We start from the raw sequence: 24,289 nt of genomic DNA, 5'->3' as shown, positions 1-24,289 counted from the left end.
CGGATGGTGGTCAGACAGAACCACGGCTTCTATGGTGGCCTCTACTAGGCAAGGTAGATCCTATTGTGTCAAGAAAATATAGTCCAATCTCGAATAGCGGTTGTGAGGAAAGGAGAAGAAAGAGAAATCTCTCCCCTGAGGGTAAATAGTGCGCCACGAATCATGTATACACAATTCCTGTAGGAGTAATCTAATATTGCGGAGTGCTGAATAAGGCAGGGGCGAAGTATCCATGGAGGAATCTTGAATAGGGTTGAGGGGGACATTAAAGTCTCCCCCCAGTATGAGAATGCCTTTCTGGAACAGGGTGGATTTAAAGAATGCGGTCTGTCCTGAGTTGGGTGCATATATATTGGCTAAGGTGATACATTTCCCTCTAATGCCCCGTACACACGAGCGGACTTTTCGACATCCAAACTCCGACGGACTGAGTCCGGCGGACTATCCGATCGTGTGTGGGCTGCAACGGACTTTAGCGAAGCTAAAGTCTGACGGACTTTAGAAATGAAGCATGCTTTAAATTTTCCCGACGGAACTCCGCCGGACCCGGTCCCCTTTGAAAAATCCGCTCGTGTGTGTGCTACTCCGACGGACTAAAACCGACGCTAGGGCAGCTATTGGCTACTGTCTATGAACTTCCTACGTCGAATCCAGTCGTACGTCATCACGTTCGACTCCGTCGGAGTTTGGTGTGATGGTGTCTGGTCAAGTCCGTTCGGTCGAAAAGTCCGCCAGAACTCCGTCGGAACTCCAGCGGAACTCCGGCGGAACTCCTTTGGAGGTCTGTCAGACTTAATTCCTCTCGTGTGTACGGGGCATAAGTGTACCCTTGACAAAAAGATAACGTGCATCAGGATCTAAAAGGGTTTCCTCAATTTGCAGTGGACAATTTTTAGCAACAAGGATGGAGACTCCTTTTGATTTGGACGTCGAATTGGTGGCATGGAGAACCGTCGGGAATCTATAATTGGACAATTTGGGAACATTGTTAGACTTGAAGTGGGTCTCTTTTAGGAAGACAATGTCCGCTCTGCTTTTGTGAGCGTAAAGGAGCAATTGAGACCATTTTTCAGGTATGTTGAGCCCGTGGACATTCAAGGAAACAATCTTAAGAGCATCCGATGGCTTAATGTGTGGTTTGGATACCATATTCGCGCCAAACTGAACGAACAAGAAGCCAAAGGGGAAAGAGGGGACAAAACCCGTAGGTTAGAGTACGACCGAAATTAGGGTTGTTTTAAGTAAGCTTAGGTCAACCGGTCTAGCAAGGAGGTGTGAATGTATACGAATACCGGAGGATAGCCCGAGTTGCTCTTCTGGGGCAATACGGAATATATAAAAAGATGAGACCCGACGGAGTTGCGGAAGGCTAAAGCGAGGTTTTGGGCGCCTGGGCGAGTGACTCAAGCAGGACTAGGAAATGGGCGTACCTATATGAGTGGAATAAATGGTAAGGATTCTTGGATTAGTGTCTGTAAGAGGTCGGAAATGTGGGGACAAAAACGATAGTAACGTTCGTGAACTTGTCCGGGGAAGAACTAGACCCGCTAGTTCTTCAAAAGGTGGTTGAGGAGATCAACCAGGTCCAAAAACGTTCGGTGGGTAATCGGAGTATGAAATGAATGAAAAAAAAATGAAAAGATCTATACGATGATACCACCTTTTGGGGATATGACCCTAAACAACTGAAGAATGGAAAAAAAAAACTTGAAATTCAATACCCACTTTACGAGACTTTTATAACAGTGGTTCACCTCTATCAGTGGAACCAGCAGTTAGAGAGGACTTGGAAAAGGTGTCAGGCAAGAATAGCAAAAAAAAATTTATTGCATTAACCCATAAACCATAGCAAGGTAGCTACTGAGGATTTGGTTCCAATCTTAGAACAAATACCTTAACTAGGACTAGAGAAAGGAAATCCCATTCTGAAATAATATGACCAAACAGAGATCGCAGATCAAAATAATAGGAGGACACACCTACCATAGATGTCATATACAAACATTATATAATTAACTGTGAACAGAAAACTAAGACTGGTATACAGTGTAGAAACAGTGGATCATAGTGCATTTATCACCTGAACAGCTGTCTCAGGCCCAAAAAAACATGCGGACCAGGGACCAACAGGAGAGAACGTGCTTATCGTGGGGGAAAGATGAGTGGAACGTAAGAACTGAAAAACTGATAACCAAAAGAACCCACATTCCCCCAAGACAAGCACGCTCAGCCAAAATCAACGAAAAATACCTCCCAAAAAATCGGAGGGGGGGACCCACTCTCCCAGTAGAACAACTTACAGAGGATTTTAGCTAATAGTGAGATTATTCCCACTCCCTATAACCATTATATCAATAAGACGGAGTTGCGTGTTTAGGAGATTGGGGGGAGGGCAAAGGATACTGTTAAGAGAATGCGCTCCAGAGCCCATTAGTATATCCGGAGATCAGCTTTCCCACCCCAGGTGACCATTGCTGATTGCAATGCGAAGATTGCACTTAAATGCAATTAAAAAAAAAAATAAGAAAAAAAAATAAAAAGGAGAAAAGAAATAGAGAAAAAAAACTGAGAATGCCACCAGGATCGAAGGATCATGTAAGTTATGTTTGGGGAAAGGGATGGGGGGGGAACCCCTCCCATGGTACGTCCCATTCCCCCAATCTCCGTCACAAGCTCAACAGGGGACCAGTAAAAGAAGTGTTTACATTACAGTGTAACAACTAGCGTCCCGTGGAATCACCAATTAAGGAGCCGGTGGAGTTCATTCTACGTAGTAAAATACAAACCACTTCACTTATATCGCTTAAGTGTGGTGAGTTGATATGTTCCGGAGAAACAGCTAGCATACTGTACTGTGTATAGTGCTCCACAGGCAGAGTAAACACACAGGTAACAGCCCATAAAAGATGCAGACTAGAGTTTGTTGCAAAACGCTGGGACCTGTTCCTGTAGATATTTTAAAATGTCAGGTTTGACCGTGGGGAATGTCTGTGGCTATATGCCATTTACTCCCCGCAGCATGGATATAACAGTCACTAAGGCAACCAATATGCTGCTCCATATAGCGGGGTGAGCAAAAAAAACGAAAGACAGCAAAGCATGGTTATAGAGAAGGAGGGAAGAAGCGTAGATGAAAGATATGGGAGTAGAGTGAGAAATAGCAGAAAGGGGTAGAGAGAGAGTTCATTCACTAGACCTTGTTCAGCGATCACGGCGAGCTCTCCTTGAGTGTGGAGCTGTCAATGGGCTGGCTCCACGATCAATTCCTAGATGGGCGTGATGCATCCTCGGTTCAGAGGGAGAGCGGCGTCTCCGGAAGCGGGTGTCTTGATATTCCATGGGTTCCGAAGACAGCTGTGTGGATTTGGAGACAGCCGGGTGGAACTCTGCATACCATTCGGGGACCTCCGTGATAGGGATTGCCAGCGTGGAACAGAAATGATGTAAGTCTTTCGGGACCCGCAACAGGGCTGTTTTACCTCCCGAAGATGCTGCTAGTGCAAAGGGGAATTTCCATCGATAGGGGATGCTTTTGGCGCGCAGAGTATCCAAAAGGGGGCAGAGTTCCCTGCGCCTCCTCAGAGTGATGCTAGAAAGATCTTGAAAGAGTGTAATGGAGGATCCTTTATAGGTGATCGGTGTGTCCGTCGCCCTTGCTCTATGAAGGATCTCTTCTTTCAATGTATAATCTATCAGACAGCAGATTATATCTCGGGGTGGATCCGATTCCTTTCCTCTAGGGTGTAGGGCTCTGTGGATGCGTTCCATGCCAATCAAAGAATCGTGCGGCCTGTCCAAGATGGTGTTAAATAAGCCTGTTACCTCAGCCACGAGGCGGTCCGGAGCAATGGATTCCGGGAGGCCTCTCAGACGGATGTTGTGGCATCTGCCACGATTATCGAGATCTTCTGTATGACGATTGAGATCCCACAGTTGTAGTGTGCGAGTGTCCAAGATCTGACAGGATTTTTTGATAATTGCGGAGTGAGTTGAGGATGTTTTTTCCACGTCCTGCACCCTGTGCGCAATAGCTTGAAGATCTAGCTTCAGATCTGAAATGGCGCTGGTGAGGGCAGCAGTGAGGGTCTCCTTTATGTCTGCCGCAACAGATCGTAGGTCCTGTAGACTCAGCTGGTCGTGTGGGGTAAGCACAACCCCAGTGCCTGCTGACTGGCTCTGAGAGGAATCCGTTGGCGGCCTCGGATTACTGGATGCGGCCATGTTGGAATTGTAGGAGCGAAACATCTCCAGGATGTTTTGGGCGACACGACCTGTCTCGTCCCTCGGGGAACGGGACCGGGATGCCGAAGAGCTGCGGGAAGAAGTTCCCATGTTGTTCGGAGGAGTTGGTGCAGGAAAGGCCTCTGTTTGTAGCCGAAAAAGGGTCTCTTCAGCGGGAGCTCTCTGATTATGCTGCCATCTTCAGACGAGGTCAGGCCACGCCCCGGGTCCATCTATTTTACATCTTCAATATATTACTCTTGATTTGATGATAAGTGAACAACATTCTCATATAGCCAGAGCATGCTTAGAGATTCAAACTGAATATTCTACTAATTTTAAAAAAAATTGCACAAGCATATCAGAGTGGAATAACTCCTCTTGCCATTTTACAGAATTTACCCAGAGGATATGTATATGCTATAAATCATACAGATTTATGGGTAAATAAATGGATAGGATGTAAACAGGATGTATGTTATAGTTCTTCTATGATTCCAATAGCCGGAAAATAACTAATTTTGGTTCCAATTACTGTTTTGGGATTACCTGTCAGCAATACAGAATTATTATACTATAAATTACAGTATACAGATTTTGTATTTAACAATTAAAATTCTGAATTAGAACAATTAGATCTGTCATCATGTTTACAATTCCAGTCTAAAGTTATCTGTTTACCTAATCAAGATAAAAGTATATTTCATTCTTGTTATCATAATCACACATTATTTTCAGCAAGAATAGAAAAAGTTGAAACTATTTCTGAATTAATTACTCGTGTAGATAAAAATAGGATTTTTATATACAGCTTACCTGTAAAATCCTTTTCTTGAGAGTACATCACGGGACACAGGAGCTTCATTACATAGTGGGTTATATAGGCACCTCTGGTGATTGGACACTGGTTGACCCAATTAAAGAGAATTCCTCCCCTATATAACCCCTCCCATTAGGGAGGCACCTCAGTTTTGTAGCAAAGCAATAAGAAACCACGTAAAACCCAAGAGGGGCGGGAGCCCTGTGTCCCGTGATGTACTCTCAAGAAAAGGATTTTACAGGTAAGCTGTATATAAAAATCCTATTTTCTTGATCATACATCACGGGACACAGGAGCTTCATTACATAGTGGGATGTCCCATAGCAATGCTCAGGTTGAGGGGAGGGAGACACAGATCATAATTCTAGACCGCCAGGGACCTGAGGACCTAAACTGCAGCCTGCAGTACACTGCGCCCGAAGGCGATATCCTCTTGCCCTCTGACATCCACCTGATAGAATCTGGTGAATGTGTGGACTGATGACCAAGTCGCAGCCTTACAGATCTGAGCCAGGGAGGCCTGGTGATGCACTGCCCAAGAAGCACTTACAGCCCTAGTAGAGTGCGCTTTCACCTGAAAAGGAGGAATCTTCCCCTTTAAGTCATAGGCCTGAGAAATAACTTGTCTGATCTACCTTGAGAGAGTGGACTTTGACGCTGCCTGACCCCTTTTAGGGCCTTCTGGCAGAATAAATAAACAGTCAGTTTTCCTTATCTGAGCAGTTGCTTGAAGATAAAGACTGATTGCTCTAACCACATCTAAAGTGTGTAAGGATTCTTCCTCTGTGGACTGAGGATTTGGAAAAAAGGATGGTAGGATTACATCCTGATTCAGGTGGAAACCTGAAACTACCTTAGGTAGAAAGGACCTGTTGGGACGCATGACCACTCGGTCCTTATGGATAATTAAATAGGGCTCTTTACAGGAAAGAGCTGCCAATTCTGATACCCTTCTAGCCGTGGATATGGCTACCAGGAACACCAGCTTCTTTGTCAGGAGAGTTAAAGAAGCCAGATGCAGAGGTTCAAATGGTTGGGCTTCTAAGGCCGAGAGAACCAAATTCAGATCCCAAGGGCATACCGGAGGTTTGACTGGCGGTCTCATCCGCATAGCCCCCTGGATAAAAGCCCGTACTAGGGAATGTGATGCAAGTGATCTTTGAAAAAAGACCGATAGGGCCGAAATCTGCACCTTGATGGTGCTTATGGCCAAATTCATTTCAAGGCCTGATTGGAGAAAGGCCAAGATTCTGCTAATGACATACCTTCTAGGATGCCATCTCCTGGGTTCACACCAGGAAACATATGTCCTCCAGATCTTGTAATAGATACGCCTGGAGGCCGGTTTTCTGGCATTGACCAGAGTGGAAAGGACTGGCCCCGAAAGACCACGGCCTCTCAAAATGTGGGTCTCAGCAGCCAGACCGTCAAATTCAGACTGCGTAAAGCAGGATGGTAAATTGGACCCTGTGAGAGCAGATCTGGCCGGAGAGGGAGGGTCCATGGCCTGCCCACTGCCAACTTCATGATTTCTGCGAACCATGGTCGCCTGGACCAAGCCGAGGCCACTAGAAGGACCGGCTTCGTCTCCCTCTTGACCCTTCCCAAGAACCTCGATAGCAGCGGGCTCGGGGGGAAGGCATAGATCAGATTGTACTGATCCCAGGGAACTGTCAGAGCATCTGACCCCTGAGCAAGTGCATCTCTTGTCCTTGATACAAAGTTGTCCAGTTTCCTGTTGAATCTGGACGCAAACAGATCCACGTCTGGAGTGCCCCACTTGTAACATATGTCTTGAAACACATCGGGGTGCAGAGCCCATTCTCCTGGGCACAACTGCTGGCGGCTGAGATAATCCGCCTGCCAATTCTCCACTCCTGGGATGAAGACTGCAGAGAGGCACGGAACATGCTCTTCTGCCCAGACAAGTATGCGATTCACCTCCTTTTGGGCCACCAGACTTCTGGTACCGCCCTGGTGATTGATGTAAGCCACTGCGGTGGCATTGTCGGACTGAATCCGAACTGGGAAACCTCGCAGTCTGTGAGACCACTCTCTGAGTGCCATGTAAACTGCCCGAATCTCCAAGATATTTATGGGCAGCAGACTTTCGGTTGCAGACCATTTTCCCTGCGAGCATGTTCCCTGCAACACGGCTCCCCAGCCTGTCAGGCTGGCATCCGTGGTGACAATCTTCCATGAGACGGGAAGAAAGGTTTTGCCCTTCAGCAAATTTTTGGTCTGTAACCACCAGACAAGACTTTTGCGTGCCTGAGGGGATAAACGCATAGGAAGATCCAGGGATTGGGGCTTCCTGTTCCAAATCGCAAGGATGCATCTTTGCAGGGGCCTTGAGTGGAACTGGGCGAATGGAACGGCCTCGAAAGAGGCGACCATTTTTCCCAACAGTCTCATGCACAACCGAATGGAGGAAGATCTTCTGCCCAGAATCAGGCGCACCAGATCTCCAATGGCCAAGGCCTTTGGCTTTGGAAGGAACACCCTGCCTTGAGCGGTGTCGATAATCAGACCCAGGTAATCCAACCTGGTGGTCGGTTGTAAAGACGACTTTTCTAGGTTTATAATCCAACCTAGGCGGCCCAGATGTTCTAGCGTTTTGGTGACGCTGCGACTTAGGCATGTTGCAGTTCTCTCTACGAGAAGCAAGTCGTCTAGGTAAGCCATGACGGCTATGCCCTGAACTCTTAAGATTGCTAAGAGAGGGTCTAGAATCTTCGTGAAGACTCGGGGGGCCGTGGCTAGGCCGAACGGCAGGGCCACAAATTGAAAATGGCGCTGCTCTACCGCGAACCTCAGAAACTTCTGGTGTGCGGGAAATATTGGCACATGGAGATATGCGTCTTTGATATCTATTGATGCCATGAATTCTCCTCCTTGCAGGGAGGAGAGCACAGTACGTATTGACTGCATCCGGAAGGTCTGGATGTGTAGAAACCGGTTTAAGTCTCTCAGATCCAAGATAGGTCTGACACTTCCGTTTGGTTTTGGAACGGTGAAGAGATTCGAATAAAAACCTGAACCCTGATCTTTCGGGCTCACTTCTACTATCACACCCTGGGATAGTAATTGATCTAAGGCCAGAAATAGCGGTTTCTGCTTTATCGGATCCCTGGGGATCCTTGACCTTAGAAAACGAGAAGGTGGAATCTCCTGAAACTCTAGTCTGTAGCCCAGAGACACTGAAGAGATCACCCATCTGTCCTGAATCTCTTCCCGCCAGGCGCCTGCAAACTGCAGGAGCCTTCCCCCCACTCGGCCGAGCGGGGGCACCCCTTCACAAGGAGGTCTTGGAGGTCTGCTTGGCAGGCTTCCGCCCCCAAGTCTTTTTCTGTCCCTGGGCTCGGCCCTGAGGCTTTCCAGCCGAGGAGGGCTGGGAAGGCCGTCGCCACTGTTTAGAGCTTGATGCTTCGGGAGAGAGAGTACGCCTGAATGAAGGACGTTTACTCTTCTTGACTGGAAGGAGTGTAGATTTACCTCCCGAAATATTTTGGACGAATTTATCTAATTCCTCTCCAAACAACCGTTCCCCTTTAAACGGGAACCCAGCCAAATGCTTTTTGCATGACATCTCAGCAGCCCAATTTTTTAGCCATAGAGCCCTGCGCATGTGTACCAACATGAGGGACAAACGTGATGCTTGTTGGACAGAATCCAAAATCGCATCAATTATGAAACATAAGATGTGAGGCATCTCTGCATATTTCTCTACTTCCTCATTGGGAAGGAGTTCAAACATCTGTTTAACCTGTTCCTTAAGGAACTGACACAACCCCACGGCTGCGACTGTAGGTTGCACCACAGCGCCGGCCATGGAAAAGGAGGCTTTTAACAAGGTTTCCAGCCTTTTGTCAGCTGGATCCTTAAATACCTGCGCATTATCCAAAGGACAAGTTAGGTTTTTATTCACACAAGAGATAGCCGCATCCACAGATGGGGCCCCCCATTTCTTGGTGAAACTTTCCTCCACGGGATAATACATAGAAAACCTCTTGGGAGGAGTAAACAGTTTATCGGGATGTCCCCAGTCCTTATACATCAAGTCAGCCATTAAAGGATGAATTGGGAAGGAACAAGCAGTCTGTGGGGCTTTCCTGACTCCCAGGGAAGAGACAGAGGATGTAGCGACTTCAGCAGCTGGCATTCTGAACGTGGTACGCACCAATTCAGTGTAATACTGCACCTGCTTTCTGAGTGCCTGGGAGGAGGGGACTAACTCCTCATCCTCTGACTGATCCGACTGCTCATGATCCCTTTCCAAAGATAGGGATCTCTCCTCATTTTCAGAGCAACTGTCTGAGAGAGGGATTTCAGCAGAGGGAGGGGATCTACCCCTTTTTCTGCTATCTTTTAGGGAAGCAGAAATAAAATTCATTATTCTCCCTTCAAAACTCTCCAATGAAGCCCTAAGGGAGTCCTCAGTGACATAGACCGGGGCTGCGACATTAGGAGAGGCTGCAAAGCCTGAAAGGGGCACTGACTCGTCTTGAGATGCAGGCTCCACTCTTGCAGAGGGGGATGGTAATCTGCATGCACTTTTGGAACCCCTGGACCTAGGCGGTGATCTGCCAGTGCTTTTGTTACCTGCCCCTGAAACCCTCTTACGAGGAGACATAGTACTGAGCTACAAAGCAGAGTTACTAGTGTAAAATGCAATCACTTTGTTGTGCTTAAAGTCTCACAATAAATCAATATAAGCTTAACTGCACAATATGATGCCGAGTAGGTGTCTTAAGGTTCGCCTGGATCCAATCCCACGGATGCTTACAGCCCACAGCTCCTGTGTCTCACCTTACAGTCCCCTGACGCTCTGGGCTTTTAAAACGGCCGTTTTGGCGCCTGCACTGCAGCATAGAGCACCTGATTGTGCACAGCTGGCAACCACACCCCCCCCTTTCCCCATTAGGCCGGGAGCGCGCCCGGTGCGCGTGCACGCGCCCGCGCGCGTGCACGAGGACCGCGGGATCCGGGGGGGGAGGAGAACCCAAAAGGAGTGACATGGGACCCCCTGATCTGCGTGGGACCCCTCTTTTACCTTTATTGTGGCAGGGACTGCAAGGAGACGTGAGTAGCTGGGAGAACCAGGCATTTCACTGAGCGTGTTTGTTTGAAAGGCATGTAAGTATGCATCAGGCTTGCTCTTACTCCCTCAAGTGGTGGAAACCAGGTAAGACATACAACTACTCACAATGAAGAAATCCATTCATATATTAAATATACAGGATGACTTCCCATACCTGTTCCCCGCCGCAGGAATTGCTGATTTCAGACCAATTCCAGCCTTCACCCATCACGGCGGGTATTGTTAGCCAACCTTCAGGCGTATCTGGGGTTCTTACGAAAAGATCCTCCTACCTGGGCCTTGTAAAAAACTCTGCCAGAAACTTACGGGCGCCCTGAGTAAACAGTACCCCAAGTCTGGTTGTCCCAGAGTCCAGTCTTCCAATGGAGAGGACTTACAGGCAAAACCTCGTGTCTTCGGCAGACGAGGCCCGGGTACCATACCATCTTGGGAGTCAATTATCGGCCCGAGGTATGGATCCGGTTTGTTGTAGCCCTTCGGCCCTCGCCGGGACCCGCATAGAGCTAAGTTTTACGTGACCATCGACCAGACACTGGCGAAAAAACTGAGGTGCCTCCCTAATGGGAGGGGTTATATAGGGGAGGAATTCTCTTTAATTGGGTCAACCAGTGTCCAATCACCAGAGGTGCCTATATAACCCACTATGTAATGAAGCTCCTGTGTCCCGTGATGTATGATCAAGAAAACGTGGTTTGTTTTCAGATTATGTCAGATACAGAAAGGGTTAAAACTTTTTTCTCTTCTTGTACAAATACAGAAAATCTAAATCAAGGTTTGTATTGTATAGAAGGAGACATTGTTGCAATAAGTGTTAATGGGTTGAGAACAAATTTAACAAATATGTTTATGAAAAATATTAGCGCTTTTCCTACACAGTACAATATTTCCTAAATAGATGAATTTCCATGGGAAAAATGGACAAATATAATTCAAAAGGATAAAGGTTTATTAATAACTTTGGCTAAGGAATTGCAGAATGCAGAAGTATTGTTGAAACATGAACAAGGTAATTTGCAAGAAATATCACATCAATGGTCAGAATTTTCAGGAAGTAATTGGTGGAAAAAATTCAGTAATAGTGTATCAATTTGGGGAAAAACGTCGATAACTTCAGCAGCAGGAAATATTTTATCACATCCTATTTTTATTCTTTTTATTATTATTATGTTATTTCTTATATTCCAGTTATGTTTGATGTTTAGAATGAAAAAAATATATTATTGAATTAGAAGTGAAATTAGGAAAGGAGATGATTTATTGCAAAATAAGCTTAAAAGGAGAATGGGTTTTGGAGTTGCGGATTCAGTTACACATGACAGAACATTTTTAGTTATTGGATATATGATTAGTATTCATATTTCAGATGGGAATGTTATATTCTTAATATCTAAAATGTAATTTGGCTTTATTATACTTTATTTAGAATATGAATTCTCCATAATTGTGTGTATGATAAATCTGAATCAATAACATCTCCAGATGGTGACATGCTGAAACTGAAAAAGTAAACATTTAAAACCTATCAGGATTTTAATGGATATTGTAAATCTTATATATGCTTTTAAAGACATTTTCCTATGTACTTGATATTTAGTTTTAAGTCTAAAGCCCCATACACACTATCAGTTTTTCTGCTGAGTTTTTCCTTCAGACTTACCAAAACCATGTAATAGAAGAGCCTGCCTGATTGCACACACATTGAAACTCCTAAGGTTTGACCTCATATTACATGGTTTTGGTAAAGCTGAAGGAAAAACTCAGCAGAAAAACTGATAGTGTGTATGGGGCTTAAGGCTCTCCTTCCCCCACTCCTGTCATTAAGAGAGTAGTCTGTGTGTCTGAAAAATACCAAATGTTGAAAAGCTCAGGTACCCACTCCTTAGCCCCCTTGTGAGAAACAAAAGGGGAGGTGGTGTTAACAGGATAAGGGGTGTGTGTATTTCTTTTGGCGCAAATTTAGAAGCTTTGAGTTCATATAAGCAAAAGCTTGCTGGAAGACGATCCCTTCTGCACCTACACTCAGCTCTGAATACACCCATCTATTTCAGCACAGACTTCTCTTTAGCATACAAAGGGTTATTCGGCCATTTCTAAAAGCAAAGACAATAGACCACATGGTCTAACTTGTAAGAACTCTTTTTATACCTTTTGAAACGAATGAACAATACTAGAATTTTAATCATTTATGAACCAACACATTCTTTTGTATCATTTTACTATTTTTGTTAGTATTATTTTTCTACTTTGGTGTGTACAATAAAACACACATTTTGATTTACGCTATCTTAGAACGAATTAAGGAAATTTGTCTCGCAATAGTAAGTTTGTCTTATCAACAATATAAGACATTTATTACAGCACTATACCCTACTTTAGAGCGACGCCACCCACGCTACCGATATAAAGCTCCTTGCTCACCCCTTCATAAATTTGCACACTCAGGACAGTAACAACCTGCATGTTACACCCATATTAGCTACTTCTCCCTCCCTCTAGGAAACACCTCACTCCTCAAGGCATTAACATACGGTGAACTCTCCCTGTCCCACCCTCCCCTGATAAGCCAACACCCACAATCGCACAGATGCTCTCTTAGGCAATTTAGACCTCGTAGGACTAAGGGATCACACCCATCCTCACCCAGCCACCAAACACCCCCAACCACAGGGATCCTCTTGAGATCTACCTGACCCCCACTGGACCAAAATCTGTTGGGCAAGACTAGTCTCACAGACCCGACCACAGTAGACACCAACTCTTTCCTCTCACATACCCCCCCACCCACAAGACTAGATCTCACTTCAGTTGAGAAGCGCTAACACCTAGACCCCCCCTACTCTTGTAACTTACTCTCCCCTTTCTTTCCTTGCTCTACCCCTTACCCCCGCCCACCACCCCCCCTCAGCTCCAACAGATACCCCTCACTGCTCTCTCCTAGGGATACTTCCCATCTTAAATAAACACAACAGTATAACATGACTCCACCGGGGCCTAAAAACAAACCCCACAATCTTAACCTAGTATCCCTGAATATAAAAGGACTGAACATCCCTGAGAAACGAGCACGCTTATTGACTAGTATGAAAAGTATGAGAGCGATGTGGTCTTTTTACAGGAGACTCACCTTAGCTCCCAAGCGACACAGAAGCTCTCTGATGACCATTATCCCCACAGCTACCATACGACTCCCAATTCCAAAACGGAAGGTGTATCGATTTTGTTATCTAAACACACCCCTATGCAAGTAACAGACACATTGATAGATGAAAAAGGCAGATATGTCTTCCTTAAAGAAACATGGCACAACAGACCCATAACTTTGGCCAATATTTATAGCCTCAACACGTAACAAGTGCCATTCTTTCCAGAAGTAACAAACCATCTAACCACTTTTCAATCAGGATTGTTGCTCTTCGGAGGAGATTTCAATGCCCCATTAGAACCACTCATGGACACGTCAGCAGGTACCTCCCATATAGGGCCCTTCGCCAAATAAAACCAACCCTACAAAAACTTCTGCATGACACCTGACGTACTCTCCACCCTAAGGAAAAAGATTTTACCTTTTTCTCCTCCCCCACAATAGATACTCAAGGCTCGATTATATATTCCTAACTCAGAATGATCTTACCCACCTGACTAAAGCGGCAATAGAGCCCATGACTTTATCAAACCATCCTATAGTCTCCGTTACACTGACTCTCCCCAAAACACAGGAACACACACAAGTATGGAGACTGAATGCGCAAATTCTAACTGACTTAGCACACATGACAGAAATACGTAAATGCCTTGTGGATTACTTTAACCACTTGCCTACTGGGCACTTAAACACCCCTCCTGCCCAGACCAATTTTCAGCTTTTGGTGCTCTCACACTTTGAATGACAATTACTCAGTCATGCAACACTGTACCCAAAGAAATTTGTTGTCCTTTTTTTCCCACAAATAGAGCTTTCTTTTGGTTGTATTTGATCACCTCTGAGTTTTTTATTTTTTGCGCTATAAATGAAAAAAGACCTAAAATTTTGAAAAAAAACACATTTTTCTTTGTTTCTATGATACAATTATGCAAATTATTAATTTTTCTTCATAAATTGTGGCCACAATTTATACTGCTACACATCTTTGGTAAAAATAACCCAAATTAGTGGATATCATTTGGTCTTTGTGAAAGTTAGAGTCCACAAGCTATGGTGCGAATCATACAAAATTGATCACATCTGATGTACTGGTGGCCTATCTCATTTCTTGTGACCCGAACAAGCCAGGAAAGTACAAATACCCCCCCAAATGACCCCTTTTTTAAAGTAGACATTCCAAGGTATTTATTAAGAGGCATGGTGAGGGTTTTTGATGTAATTTTTCCCCACAATTCTTTGGAAAATTAAGATTTTTTTATTTTTTTTAAAATGTTTCCACAAAATTTTAATAGGTTATTTCTCTCACATGGCATGTGTATACCACAAATAACACCCCAAAATACATTCTGCTATTCCTCCTGAGTATTACGATACCACATGTGTGGGACTTTTTCACAGCCTGGCCACTTAGAGGGGCCTAACATGCAGGGAGCACCATCACGTGTTCTAGGAGCATAAATTACACATCTAAATTGTTGATACCTATTACACTTTTGAAGGCCCTGGAGCACCAGGACAATGACACGTGGCACTGATGACAGATGGCACTGATGTGGCACTGATGACAGATGCCACTAATACAGGGCACTGATGACACGTGACACTGATGACACATGGCACCAATATGTGGCACTGATGACAGATGACACTTATATGTGGCACTGAAGACACGTGGCACTAATACGTGGCACTGATGACAGATAGCACTAATACGTGGCACCAATAACAGGTGACACTGATGACAGATGCCACTGATACGTGGCATTGACAGATGGCACTAATACGTGGCACCGATGACACGTGACACTGATAACAGATGGCATGTGACACTGACAGGTGGCACTGATGAAAAGTGGCACTGATACATGGCACTGATGACAGATGGCACTAATATGTGGCACTGATGACACGTGACACTGATATGGCACTGATGACAGGTAGGACTATGTGGCACTGATGACACATGGCACTGATGACAGATAGCACTTATACGTTGTACTGGGGACAAATGGCAGTGACAACAGGTGGCATTGGGGACAGATGGCACTAACAGGTGGCACTGGGGGCAGGTGGCACTTTATTTTACTTTTTTTTTTAACTTACGGCCGCTGCAGCCATTCATCTCTCCCTCCTCACACACTGTCTGTGTGAGGAGGGAGAGCAGCCCTGAGAGATGATCTCATATGTTTACATATGAGATCATCTCATTGGACACTCCGATTGCGCTGTAAACGGCTGCTGTGATTGGCCGTTTACAGCGATCTGTGACTGGCTGTGTCCGAGGGACACGGCCAGCACAGAACTTCCCCGATGTGCGCTCTCAGGAGCGTGCAGAGGGGAAGTAAATAGGAGGATGTCCAGGGATACCCTCCCAGCAGGAAACGTCCACGCTGTAGTCGTCTTTCGGCTATAGCGCGGGTGGGAAGTGGTTAAAGAAAACAACACCCCAGACACGTCCCACATGACTCAATGGGCTGCCCATAAATGTTTGATAAGAGGGAAACTCATCTCGATTGAAGCCAAAATCAAAAAGGGAAAAAAAAAACTGCACCTTACATACTTATTTAATAAACTTAAAACCTTAGAAACCGCACATAAGCATAGTCTAGCTTCCCAAACTCTCCAAGAACTCCAGGAAGTCCGCACCTCCATACAAAATGAAATAGGTAGAAACATTAAAAGAAACTTTATGCTCTACAAGAAACAATTCTACAAATTTGGCAACAAAATTGGTCACCTCTTGGCCCAGGCCCTCCAGTCCAAGAAATCGAAAAATACCGTTCATAGCCTACACTCCCCCACAGGGGAACAGTTCACAAAGAACAAGGATATAGGGCAGAAATTTGAGAGATTTTATACGAAATTTTATAACATAGACAGGACAAACCCTCCCACTTACTCCCAACAGTCAAGGATACAGAAAATTAAAGAGTTTCTAGAAATTTTTTGCCCCAAACTCCATAACCAAGAACTTTTCACTGAATTTGAAGGTCCTATTACCCAGGCGGAGTGGGAAGGAGCACTCAAACAAATGAAAACGGGCAAAAGCCCGGTACCAGATGGGTTACCCGCAGCATATTACAAGATCCATTCAAAAAAGCATTCAATTCCTTGACTAATACCAACCCTTCAAACTTGAGATGCTAGAGGCGCACATAGTTGTAATACCTAAAAATATTTTATAAAATTCTGGCTAACAGGCTTCTCCCTATCCTTCCCATGATTTTTTCAAATGATCAGGTTGGTTTCTTCCCTGGCCGTGAGGCCAGAGACAACACCATCAAGGCAATTAACCACCACCACCTCATAACAGAAATCAAACAAAAGGGTTTCTTCCTGTCCCTTGCTGTGGAGAAGGCATTCGACAGGGTGGCATGGGACTACATGCAGGCAGTATTACAAACCATCAACCTAGGGCCACAACTGATTACCTTTATTCAGTCCCTCTACCACAACCCTTCAGCAAAAATCTGGGTAAATAACGCCCTGTCGGGTGCCTTCTCCATACAGAACGGGACCAGACAGGGGTGCCCTCTATCCCCTATCCTGTTTATACTTACTCTTGAACTCTTCCTAAACAGCCTTAGACAAAACCCAGACATCAAAGGTATTCAATCAGCCAAAAGAGAATACAAAATTGCAGCATTTGCGGACGATATCTTGCTATTCCTCTCGAGCCCCCACACAACACTCCTGATCCTCTTGAAAGAATTCCGCACATTCAACGTACTCTCTAACTGATGGGCACTGTTTTGTGGCACTGTATTTCACTGATGATCAGTGCCCTGATTACATCCCTAGATGTCCCACTGTGAGGAGATGCCGCTGATCGGCTCTCCTCTCCTCACACTCTGTCAGTGTAAGGCGAGGAGAACCAATTACCGGCATCTCCTTGTTTACATGTGACCTGCTGTGTTTGGACACAGCCGATCAGATGGTTCAAGAGTCGCGGACACAGCTCTTTACAGAGATCGGGGTCGCGCTGTGTCCTAACAACACAGGATGGCCGAGATCCCCTCGCTGCACACCCGAGATCGCTGCACTGTGCACCCCCATGGCAGGGACCATCCTGGACCGCTGTCCCAGAATGAGAGCTGCACCGCCCCGCCATCATTTGACAGTGGGAAGGCAGCAAGCAGTTAAAGTTCAAGTGTGTGAAGGCAGGTGTCCCAATACTTTTGGTAATATAGTGCAACAGTTCAGGATTGGACATTTAGGCTCCATGTGTACTGGCTTAAAATTTGCTGCTAGTACAGGAATTTCTGACTGTGTTCTGCCGGTAGAAGCAGCTCCATGTTCTCCTATGTCTCCATACACATTGGGACGATTACAGGCATATTTTGAGCTCAACATTTAGAGGTAGGAAAAAACAAAACCTATTTTTCATGTTTCTGAAAAAGTGTGTATAAAGGGCGCTATCTGGACAAAGGAAAAAAACTTAAATATTATAGTGAATTAACAAAAGCTGTATAAATAAATCAATAAATTAAATAAAATGTGTGTAACCAAAAAGTGCACAATTCATCAATATACATAAAATTTCATAAATTTCTATGATAAATGACTCTTCAATACATGCCCCAACACCGTGCTCCTGAAATATGTGCTCCAATATTCCAAACCATTAGTGCTTCACCCGGAGTGACTATGGAATGCGCTCCCCAAATTTCCCCGGCCAGCAAGTGACCATAAAGCATGAAATGTGAGAAACTGCTCGATTCATAGGTCAGTCTCCATCAGAATCCACATCTATCTCTCTCTCCTCCATACATGGATGAAGATGATCACGATCGAAAAAGCAGGGACATGCAAAAAAATCTCTCCAGTATCATATATCCTCCACAATATTCATCTGTCACCTTCTCCCATCACAAGACTCTGTGGAATTGGCTCCGCCACAAAGAGCCACAGAAGGCAGGTATAGTGTAATAAAGCACAAAGGCAGCTCAAGGGTCTGTAGAATCGATCATGCACTAATGTGTGACTACCAGCATGCGGCATGTGTTCCAACTACCCCGTGGAAGTGGAACGCTCCTGTCAGTTTGTGTGTAAAGCCTCTCTTCTATTCATTTTATGCTCTGCGCGTGTCATCGCGTTTCTGATTGGAGCTTTCTGGCCGAAAAGAATGCAAAACTCTCCTAAACTTGTCTAAACTTTGTATAATAAACTCTTAATAGGAAAGTTTTTTTTTCTGCCAAGGGAACTGACTTTTTTAAGCCAAGTGTGCATGGAGCATTATGGAGGCTAAAGATGGATTTTGATGACATTCTCATATTTCTATATTATTTATGTGGTTTAGATATAAAACTGTCCCAGAATATTGTCAGTCAGTCCTGTTATACTCACTGTAATTCCTCTATCCGGCTTGTTGTCAGAGCTTTCATCAGATCCCTGAAATGAGGACCCTCCAGATTGTTATCAGACAGGCCCAGTGTCCTCAGTGTCTTGTTATTTCTTATTCCAGATGCCAGGTGGGGACAGGAACTGCTTGTCAGGTGATTATTATCCAATCTGTAGAAGAAGAGAAGAATGTTACCAGAAGAAAATTAATTTCTCCCCCCAGGAATGAATGTAACTATTCTCTACATGAATTGAACTCATTTCTCTTTATTTGAATCATTAATAATAGATCACTTTATAAAATATGATCAATCATCTACACTATTGGAGGATTTCTCTTTTTGTGGATCCCAATTACTAAATATGACATGAGAAGTGGATGAGGTGGTGTGATCCATTCATTATTCCTGTATGGGGATTGAACCATACACACTCACACTGACCCTAGGCTTTCACCTCCAACCTTCTGCTAAGTCTTGGATTCAGTTGTGGGGGATTCACTTTGATGGTCACCTAAGTCTCACTCATGTTGTGGAAACTTAATTGACTAAAAGTGACACCATTATACTTTGGGATTTCCTTTAAACATCATGGTGGAGGATTTGATCTTATGGTGTTGGGAAGATTTTATTTATTACCATTCTTTATGTGGACTTTTTTTTTTTTTGGGAGCCATTTATTTTATTCATGCAATGTACAAAAGCATCAGTGTAAGTATCAGAGACATTACTGTATATAAATTAAACACTACTGTCGTTTTTCAGATCTGTGTTTTTTTTTTGTTTTTTTTTTAAGAGTAATCTTTATTAAATTTTTCTCAAACTCACAATATGGCAGTACAGAAATGCATGAAGAGAAAGAATACAAATCGCGAAGTGACACCATTGTACTTTGGGATTTTCTTTTAACATCATGGTGGAGGATTTGATCTTATGGCGTTGAGAAGATTTTATTCTTTATTTGGACCTTTTTTGAAAACTTGTACTAATATTGCTGCACTTATTTTATATATGCTGATTATAAATTCTCTTCATTAATTATCAGTGAAATAGTCTCCATACCATTGTTATATATACACTTGTAGGGAGTTTTGTGTTGAGGAGTCTCACTTTTATTGTTATATGTTCACATTTATATTGTGTGAATGTTATTTACTAGTGCTGCAGTCTTCCATATTATACTAGATGTGCTAATTCCACCAATAGGGATCAGATATAACAATTACATTCACTACAAAAATACACTTTCATACATGTGAGGAAGGGCAGATCTCCTGTAACCTATTCACAGCTACTTCAATCTATATAACATATAATGTACAAAAATACATGAACATGAAGAGCAACAAAGTTATCTTATAAAATAGCAAACATCAAGGGAAGGTTTATAAATGTGAAAAAGAGGATTTCCTACAACCCATTCACCACTACTTCCATCTCCAATCACCATACAGTGACTTGTGCAGTAAGACCCCTTTCACACTGCAGCACCGCTAAAACAGCACTAAAGTGCTGGTCATTTTTGTGGTGCTTTAGTGGTGTTTTAGCGGTGCTTTTTGTGCGCTAGTGGGCCGGTGACAATGAGGACCTTAAATAAAAAGAAAAAAGACCCGTATTGTGGCACTCTCAAAGTACTTTGGAAGTGCTGCCCATTCATTTTAATGGGTAGGGGTGTTTTGGGGGTGCTATTTATAATGCTCATAACCTGCCCCAAAGATGCTGCTTGCAGGACTTTTTCTAACGTTCCATAAGAGCACCGCCCCATTATGAAAGCACTCAAGCAAATAACTGGGAGGCAGTTTTCAGGCGCTATTTCTAGCGCTAAAATGTCTGAAAACTGCCTCAGTGTGAAAGGGGTCTAACAGAAATATTAAAGATTCATCCAGATGGATTAAATCAATTTTGATCAACTTCCACCTCTTTGCAGCAACTTCATCCAATCTCCACCACACCAGTGAGCAAACAGGTCACTTACCAAAAGGTTTGTCCCCACAAGCAAGGCCCAGACACGCTTGTTTTATCCTTTAAGCAGCACCACTCCACTCAAGCTGGCTTCCGATGAGAATAGACTGTGTCACGGAATGTCAGACCTCCAGCTAATATCTCCAATATCACCCGAGGTATCCAGATAATGGGTGCAATCACATTACATAGAAAAGAAAAAGCCTCCATAGTGCATAATCCTTAACCACTTCAATACAGGGCACTTAAACACCTTCCTGCCCAGACCAATTTTGAGCTTTCAGCGCTGTCGCACCTTGAATGACAATTGCGCGGTCATGCTACACTGTACCCAAATGAAATTTTTATCATTTTTTTCCCACAAATAGAGCTTTCTTTTGGTGGTATTTGATCACCTCTACGGTTTTTATTTTTTGCGCTACAAATAAAAAAATACCGAAAATTTTGAAAAAAAAATGTTTTTTTTTGTTTCAGTTTCAAAACTTTGTAAATAAGTACGTTTTCTCCTTCACTGATGGGCACTGATGGGGCTACACTGATGGGCACTGATAAGGTGGCACTGATGGGCACCAATGTGGCACCAATGAAGTGGCACTGATAGGCGGCACTGATGGGCGACATTGATGGGCGACACGGATGGGCGACACGGATGGGCGACACGGACGGACACTGATAGGTGGCACAAATTGGCACTGATAGCTGGCACGGATGGGCGGCACGGATGGGCATGGATAGGCGGCACAGGTGGGCATGGATAGGCGGCACAGGTGGGCATAGATAGGCGGCACAGGTGGGCATAGATAGGCGGCACAGGAGGGCATGGATAGGCGGCACAGGTGGGTACTCATAGGCGGCACAGGTGGGCACTCAGGCGGCACAGGTGGGCACTCAGGCGGCACAGGTGGGCACTCAGGTGGCACAGGTGGGCACTCATAGGCGGCATCGGTGTTATAGTAATGGATGCCAATCAGTGCCAAACAATAATGCATGCCAATCAGTGATGCCCATTGTGGCCACTGATTGGCATCCATTATGGGCACTGATTGGCACCCATTGTGCTGACTGGCACCCTGGTGGTCTAGGGAGGATTATGGATTTTTATTACCTTTTCCCTGGTGGTCTAGTGGTGTCCCTGGTGGTCCAGTGTGGGCATCCTCGGGGGGGCTGTGCTGATAATCGATCAGCACAGACCCCCCCTGTCAGAGGAGCAGCCGATCGGCTCTCCTCTACTCGCGTCTGACAGACGCGAGTGAGGGAAAGCCGATCACCGGCTCTTCCCATTTACACTGTGATCAGCCGTGATTGGACACGGCTGATCACATGGTAAAGAGTCTCCGTCGGAGACTCTTTACCGAGATCGTAGTTGCCGGGTGTCAGACTGACACCCCGCAACAACGATCGCCGCGATGCGCGCCCCCGGGGGCGCGCAGCGGCTCATTATCCTAATCACGTCATATGACGTCCGGTTAGGATAATGAAACCACTTTGCCGCCGTCAATTTGTAATAGGGCGGGCGGCAAGTGGTTAAATACACCTTGTTCCAAATTATTATGTAAATTCTATTTCAGTGTCACAAAGATTAAATATTCTGTTTTTCAGTTTAACTCATGGATGACATTATTTCTCAGGGCTCTTTTGATCACTTAAAACAATCTCGGACACCTGTGATAATTAGATTTCCAGGTGAGCCCAATTAAAGGAAAAACTACTAAAGGAGGGTGTTCCACATTATTAAGCAGAGCACCATTTTCAAGAAATATGGGGAAGAAAAAGGATCTCTCTGCTGCCGAAAACATTGAAATAGTTCAATGCCTTGGACAAGGTATGAAAACATTAAATATTTCACGAAAACTTAAGTGTGATCATCGCACTATTAAGAGATTTGTGGCTGATTCAGAGCACAGATGAGTTTTGTGCAGATAAAGGCACATTGAGGAAGATTTTTGCCAGATCCATGCATCGGATCAAGAGAGCAGCTGCTAAAACACCATTACATAGCAGCAAAAAAATATTTGAAGCTGCTGGTGTCTCTGGAGTCCCATGGACATCAAGGTGTAGAGTCCTCCAGAGTCTTGCAACTATGCATAAACCTTCCATTCAGGCCACCACTCACCAATAGTGATGGCCGAACGGTTCGCCCGGCGGTCGTTTCGCGGCGAATTTCCGACTTTCGCCGTCCGCGGGTTCGAACGCCTTTTTCCGTCGTTCGCCCCGGCGGACTTACGTGTTTAATGTATACAAGAACTTTAACCTTTCGTGACACGTTTATCATGTGTTACAGGACAACCAATTGAGACATGACAGCTCATGGACACTTGGACATTCCCCCTAACCTATAAATACACCCGATCCGGTGGCCATTTTACATTCTTTCTTCTGTCACTGTAGGGAAAGGATCCTGTGTGGAGTAGGGACAGAGAAAACGCTAGCTATTTGGTACACAAAAGTTCTTTTCAGGACTGGTATAGGTGTTAGGTCAGCAGCCTGAGTTTCTTTTGTCAGTTTAGATAAAGGGACAGAGCGCTGTATGCTGCTATTTTAGGGACAGCTCAGCCAGATTAGTCTTTCTTCATCATCATCATCATCATCATCATTAGCTGTTACTATCAGGTCCACAAAAGAGCTGTTCCAGCTAATCGTTCCAGCCTACTCTTTTTTGCCAATTTGTATAGGGACAGGCAGGAAGCAGTGTGTCAGGCAGTGAGGATAATTTTAAAGACTTGCTGTTACTATTAGTTCCACAAAGGTTCTTTTCAGGACTGGTATCAGTGGTACGGTAATAGGCTTGTACACGTATAATATTCTTTCTTCCAAATATAGAAAGAATATTATACTTGACTGCTGCCCTTCTGCTGCAGTCTGCTAATCATTCACAACTCACTTGTTCCACAAAAGTTCTTATAAGGACTGGTAACTTGGTCTGTCTAGGGTGCTACGGTACATAGGCTTGGGTGCGGTACAGTCTGCTGTTCTGTAAGGACCGCTATCGGTCCACAATAGATAGGGTTGCCGTGCACTACTGCTGACCGCTGCCCTATACTGCAGCAGTCCTTCAGCGGTATAGGGACTGACGCACAGTCTGCTAAACACTAATACACAACCTGCTTGGTCCACAAAAGTTCTTATAAGGACTGGTAACTTGGTATAGGGTGCTACGGTACATAGGCCTGAGTGCGTTACAGTCTGCTGTTCTGTAAGGACCGCTATCGGTCCACAATACATAGGGTTGACGTGCACTACTGCTGACCGCTGCCCTATACTGCAGCAGTCCTTCAGCGGTATAGGGACTGACGCACAGTCTGCTAAACACTAACACACAACCTGCTTGGTCCACAAAAGTTCTTATAAGGACTGGTAACTTGGTATAGGGTGCTACGGTACATAGGCCTGAGTGCGTTACAGTCTGCTGTTCTGTAAGGACCGCTATCGGTCCACAATACATAGGGTTGCCGTGCACTACTGCTGACCGCTGCCCTATACTGCAGCAGTCCTTCATTGGTATAGGGACTGACGTACAGTCTGCTAATCACTAACACACAACCTGCTTGGTCCACAAAAGTTCTTATAAGGACTGGTAACTTGGTATAGGGTGCTACGGTACATAGGCCTGAGTGCGTTACAGTCTGCTGTTCTGTAAGGACCGCTATCGGTCCACAATACATAGGGTTGCCGTGCACTACTGCTGACCGCTGCCCTATACTGCA

The 24,289-nt window shown here is 44.7% G+C and overlaps 1 protein-coding gene across 4 annotated transcripts in view; it reads right to left on the bottom strand.

The window, feature by feature from the left end:
* LOC143943351 (NACHT, LRR and PYD domains-containing protein 3-like) overlaps positions 1-24,289 on the bottom strand; it is a 465,848-nt gene that overhangs the window by 85,838 nt on the left and 355,721 nt on the right. For all 4 annotated transcript variants that reach the window (XM_077465072.1, XM_077465070.1, XM_077465069.1 and 1 more), the window contains one exon: positions 18,631-18,795. In XM_077465072.1, the coding sequence (XP_077321198.1) occupies positions 18,631-18,795 (165 nt within the window). The remainder of the gene's footprint in view (positions 1-18,630; positions 18,796-24,289) is intronic.

Source organism: Lithobates pipiens, unplaced genomic scaffold, assembly GCF_037356315.1.
Source record: "Lithobates pipiens isolate NorthernLeopardFrog02 unplaced genomic scaffold, aLitPip1_a1.2 Scaffold_30, whole genome shotgun sequence".
NCBI classification, from domain to species: domain Eukaryota; kingdom Metazoa; phylum Chordata; class Amphibia; order Anura; family Ranidae; genus Lithobates; species Lithobates pipiens.
Note: the sequence above shows the minus strand (reverse complement) of the source record. Positions and strands in the feature narration are given on the sequence as shown.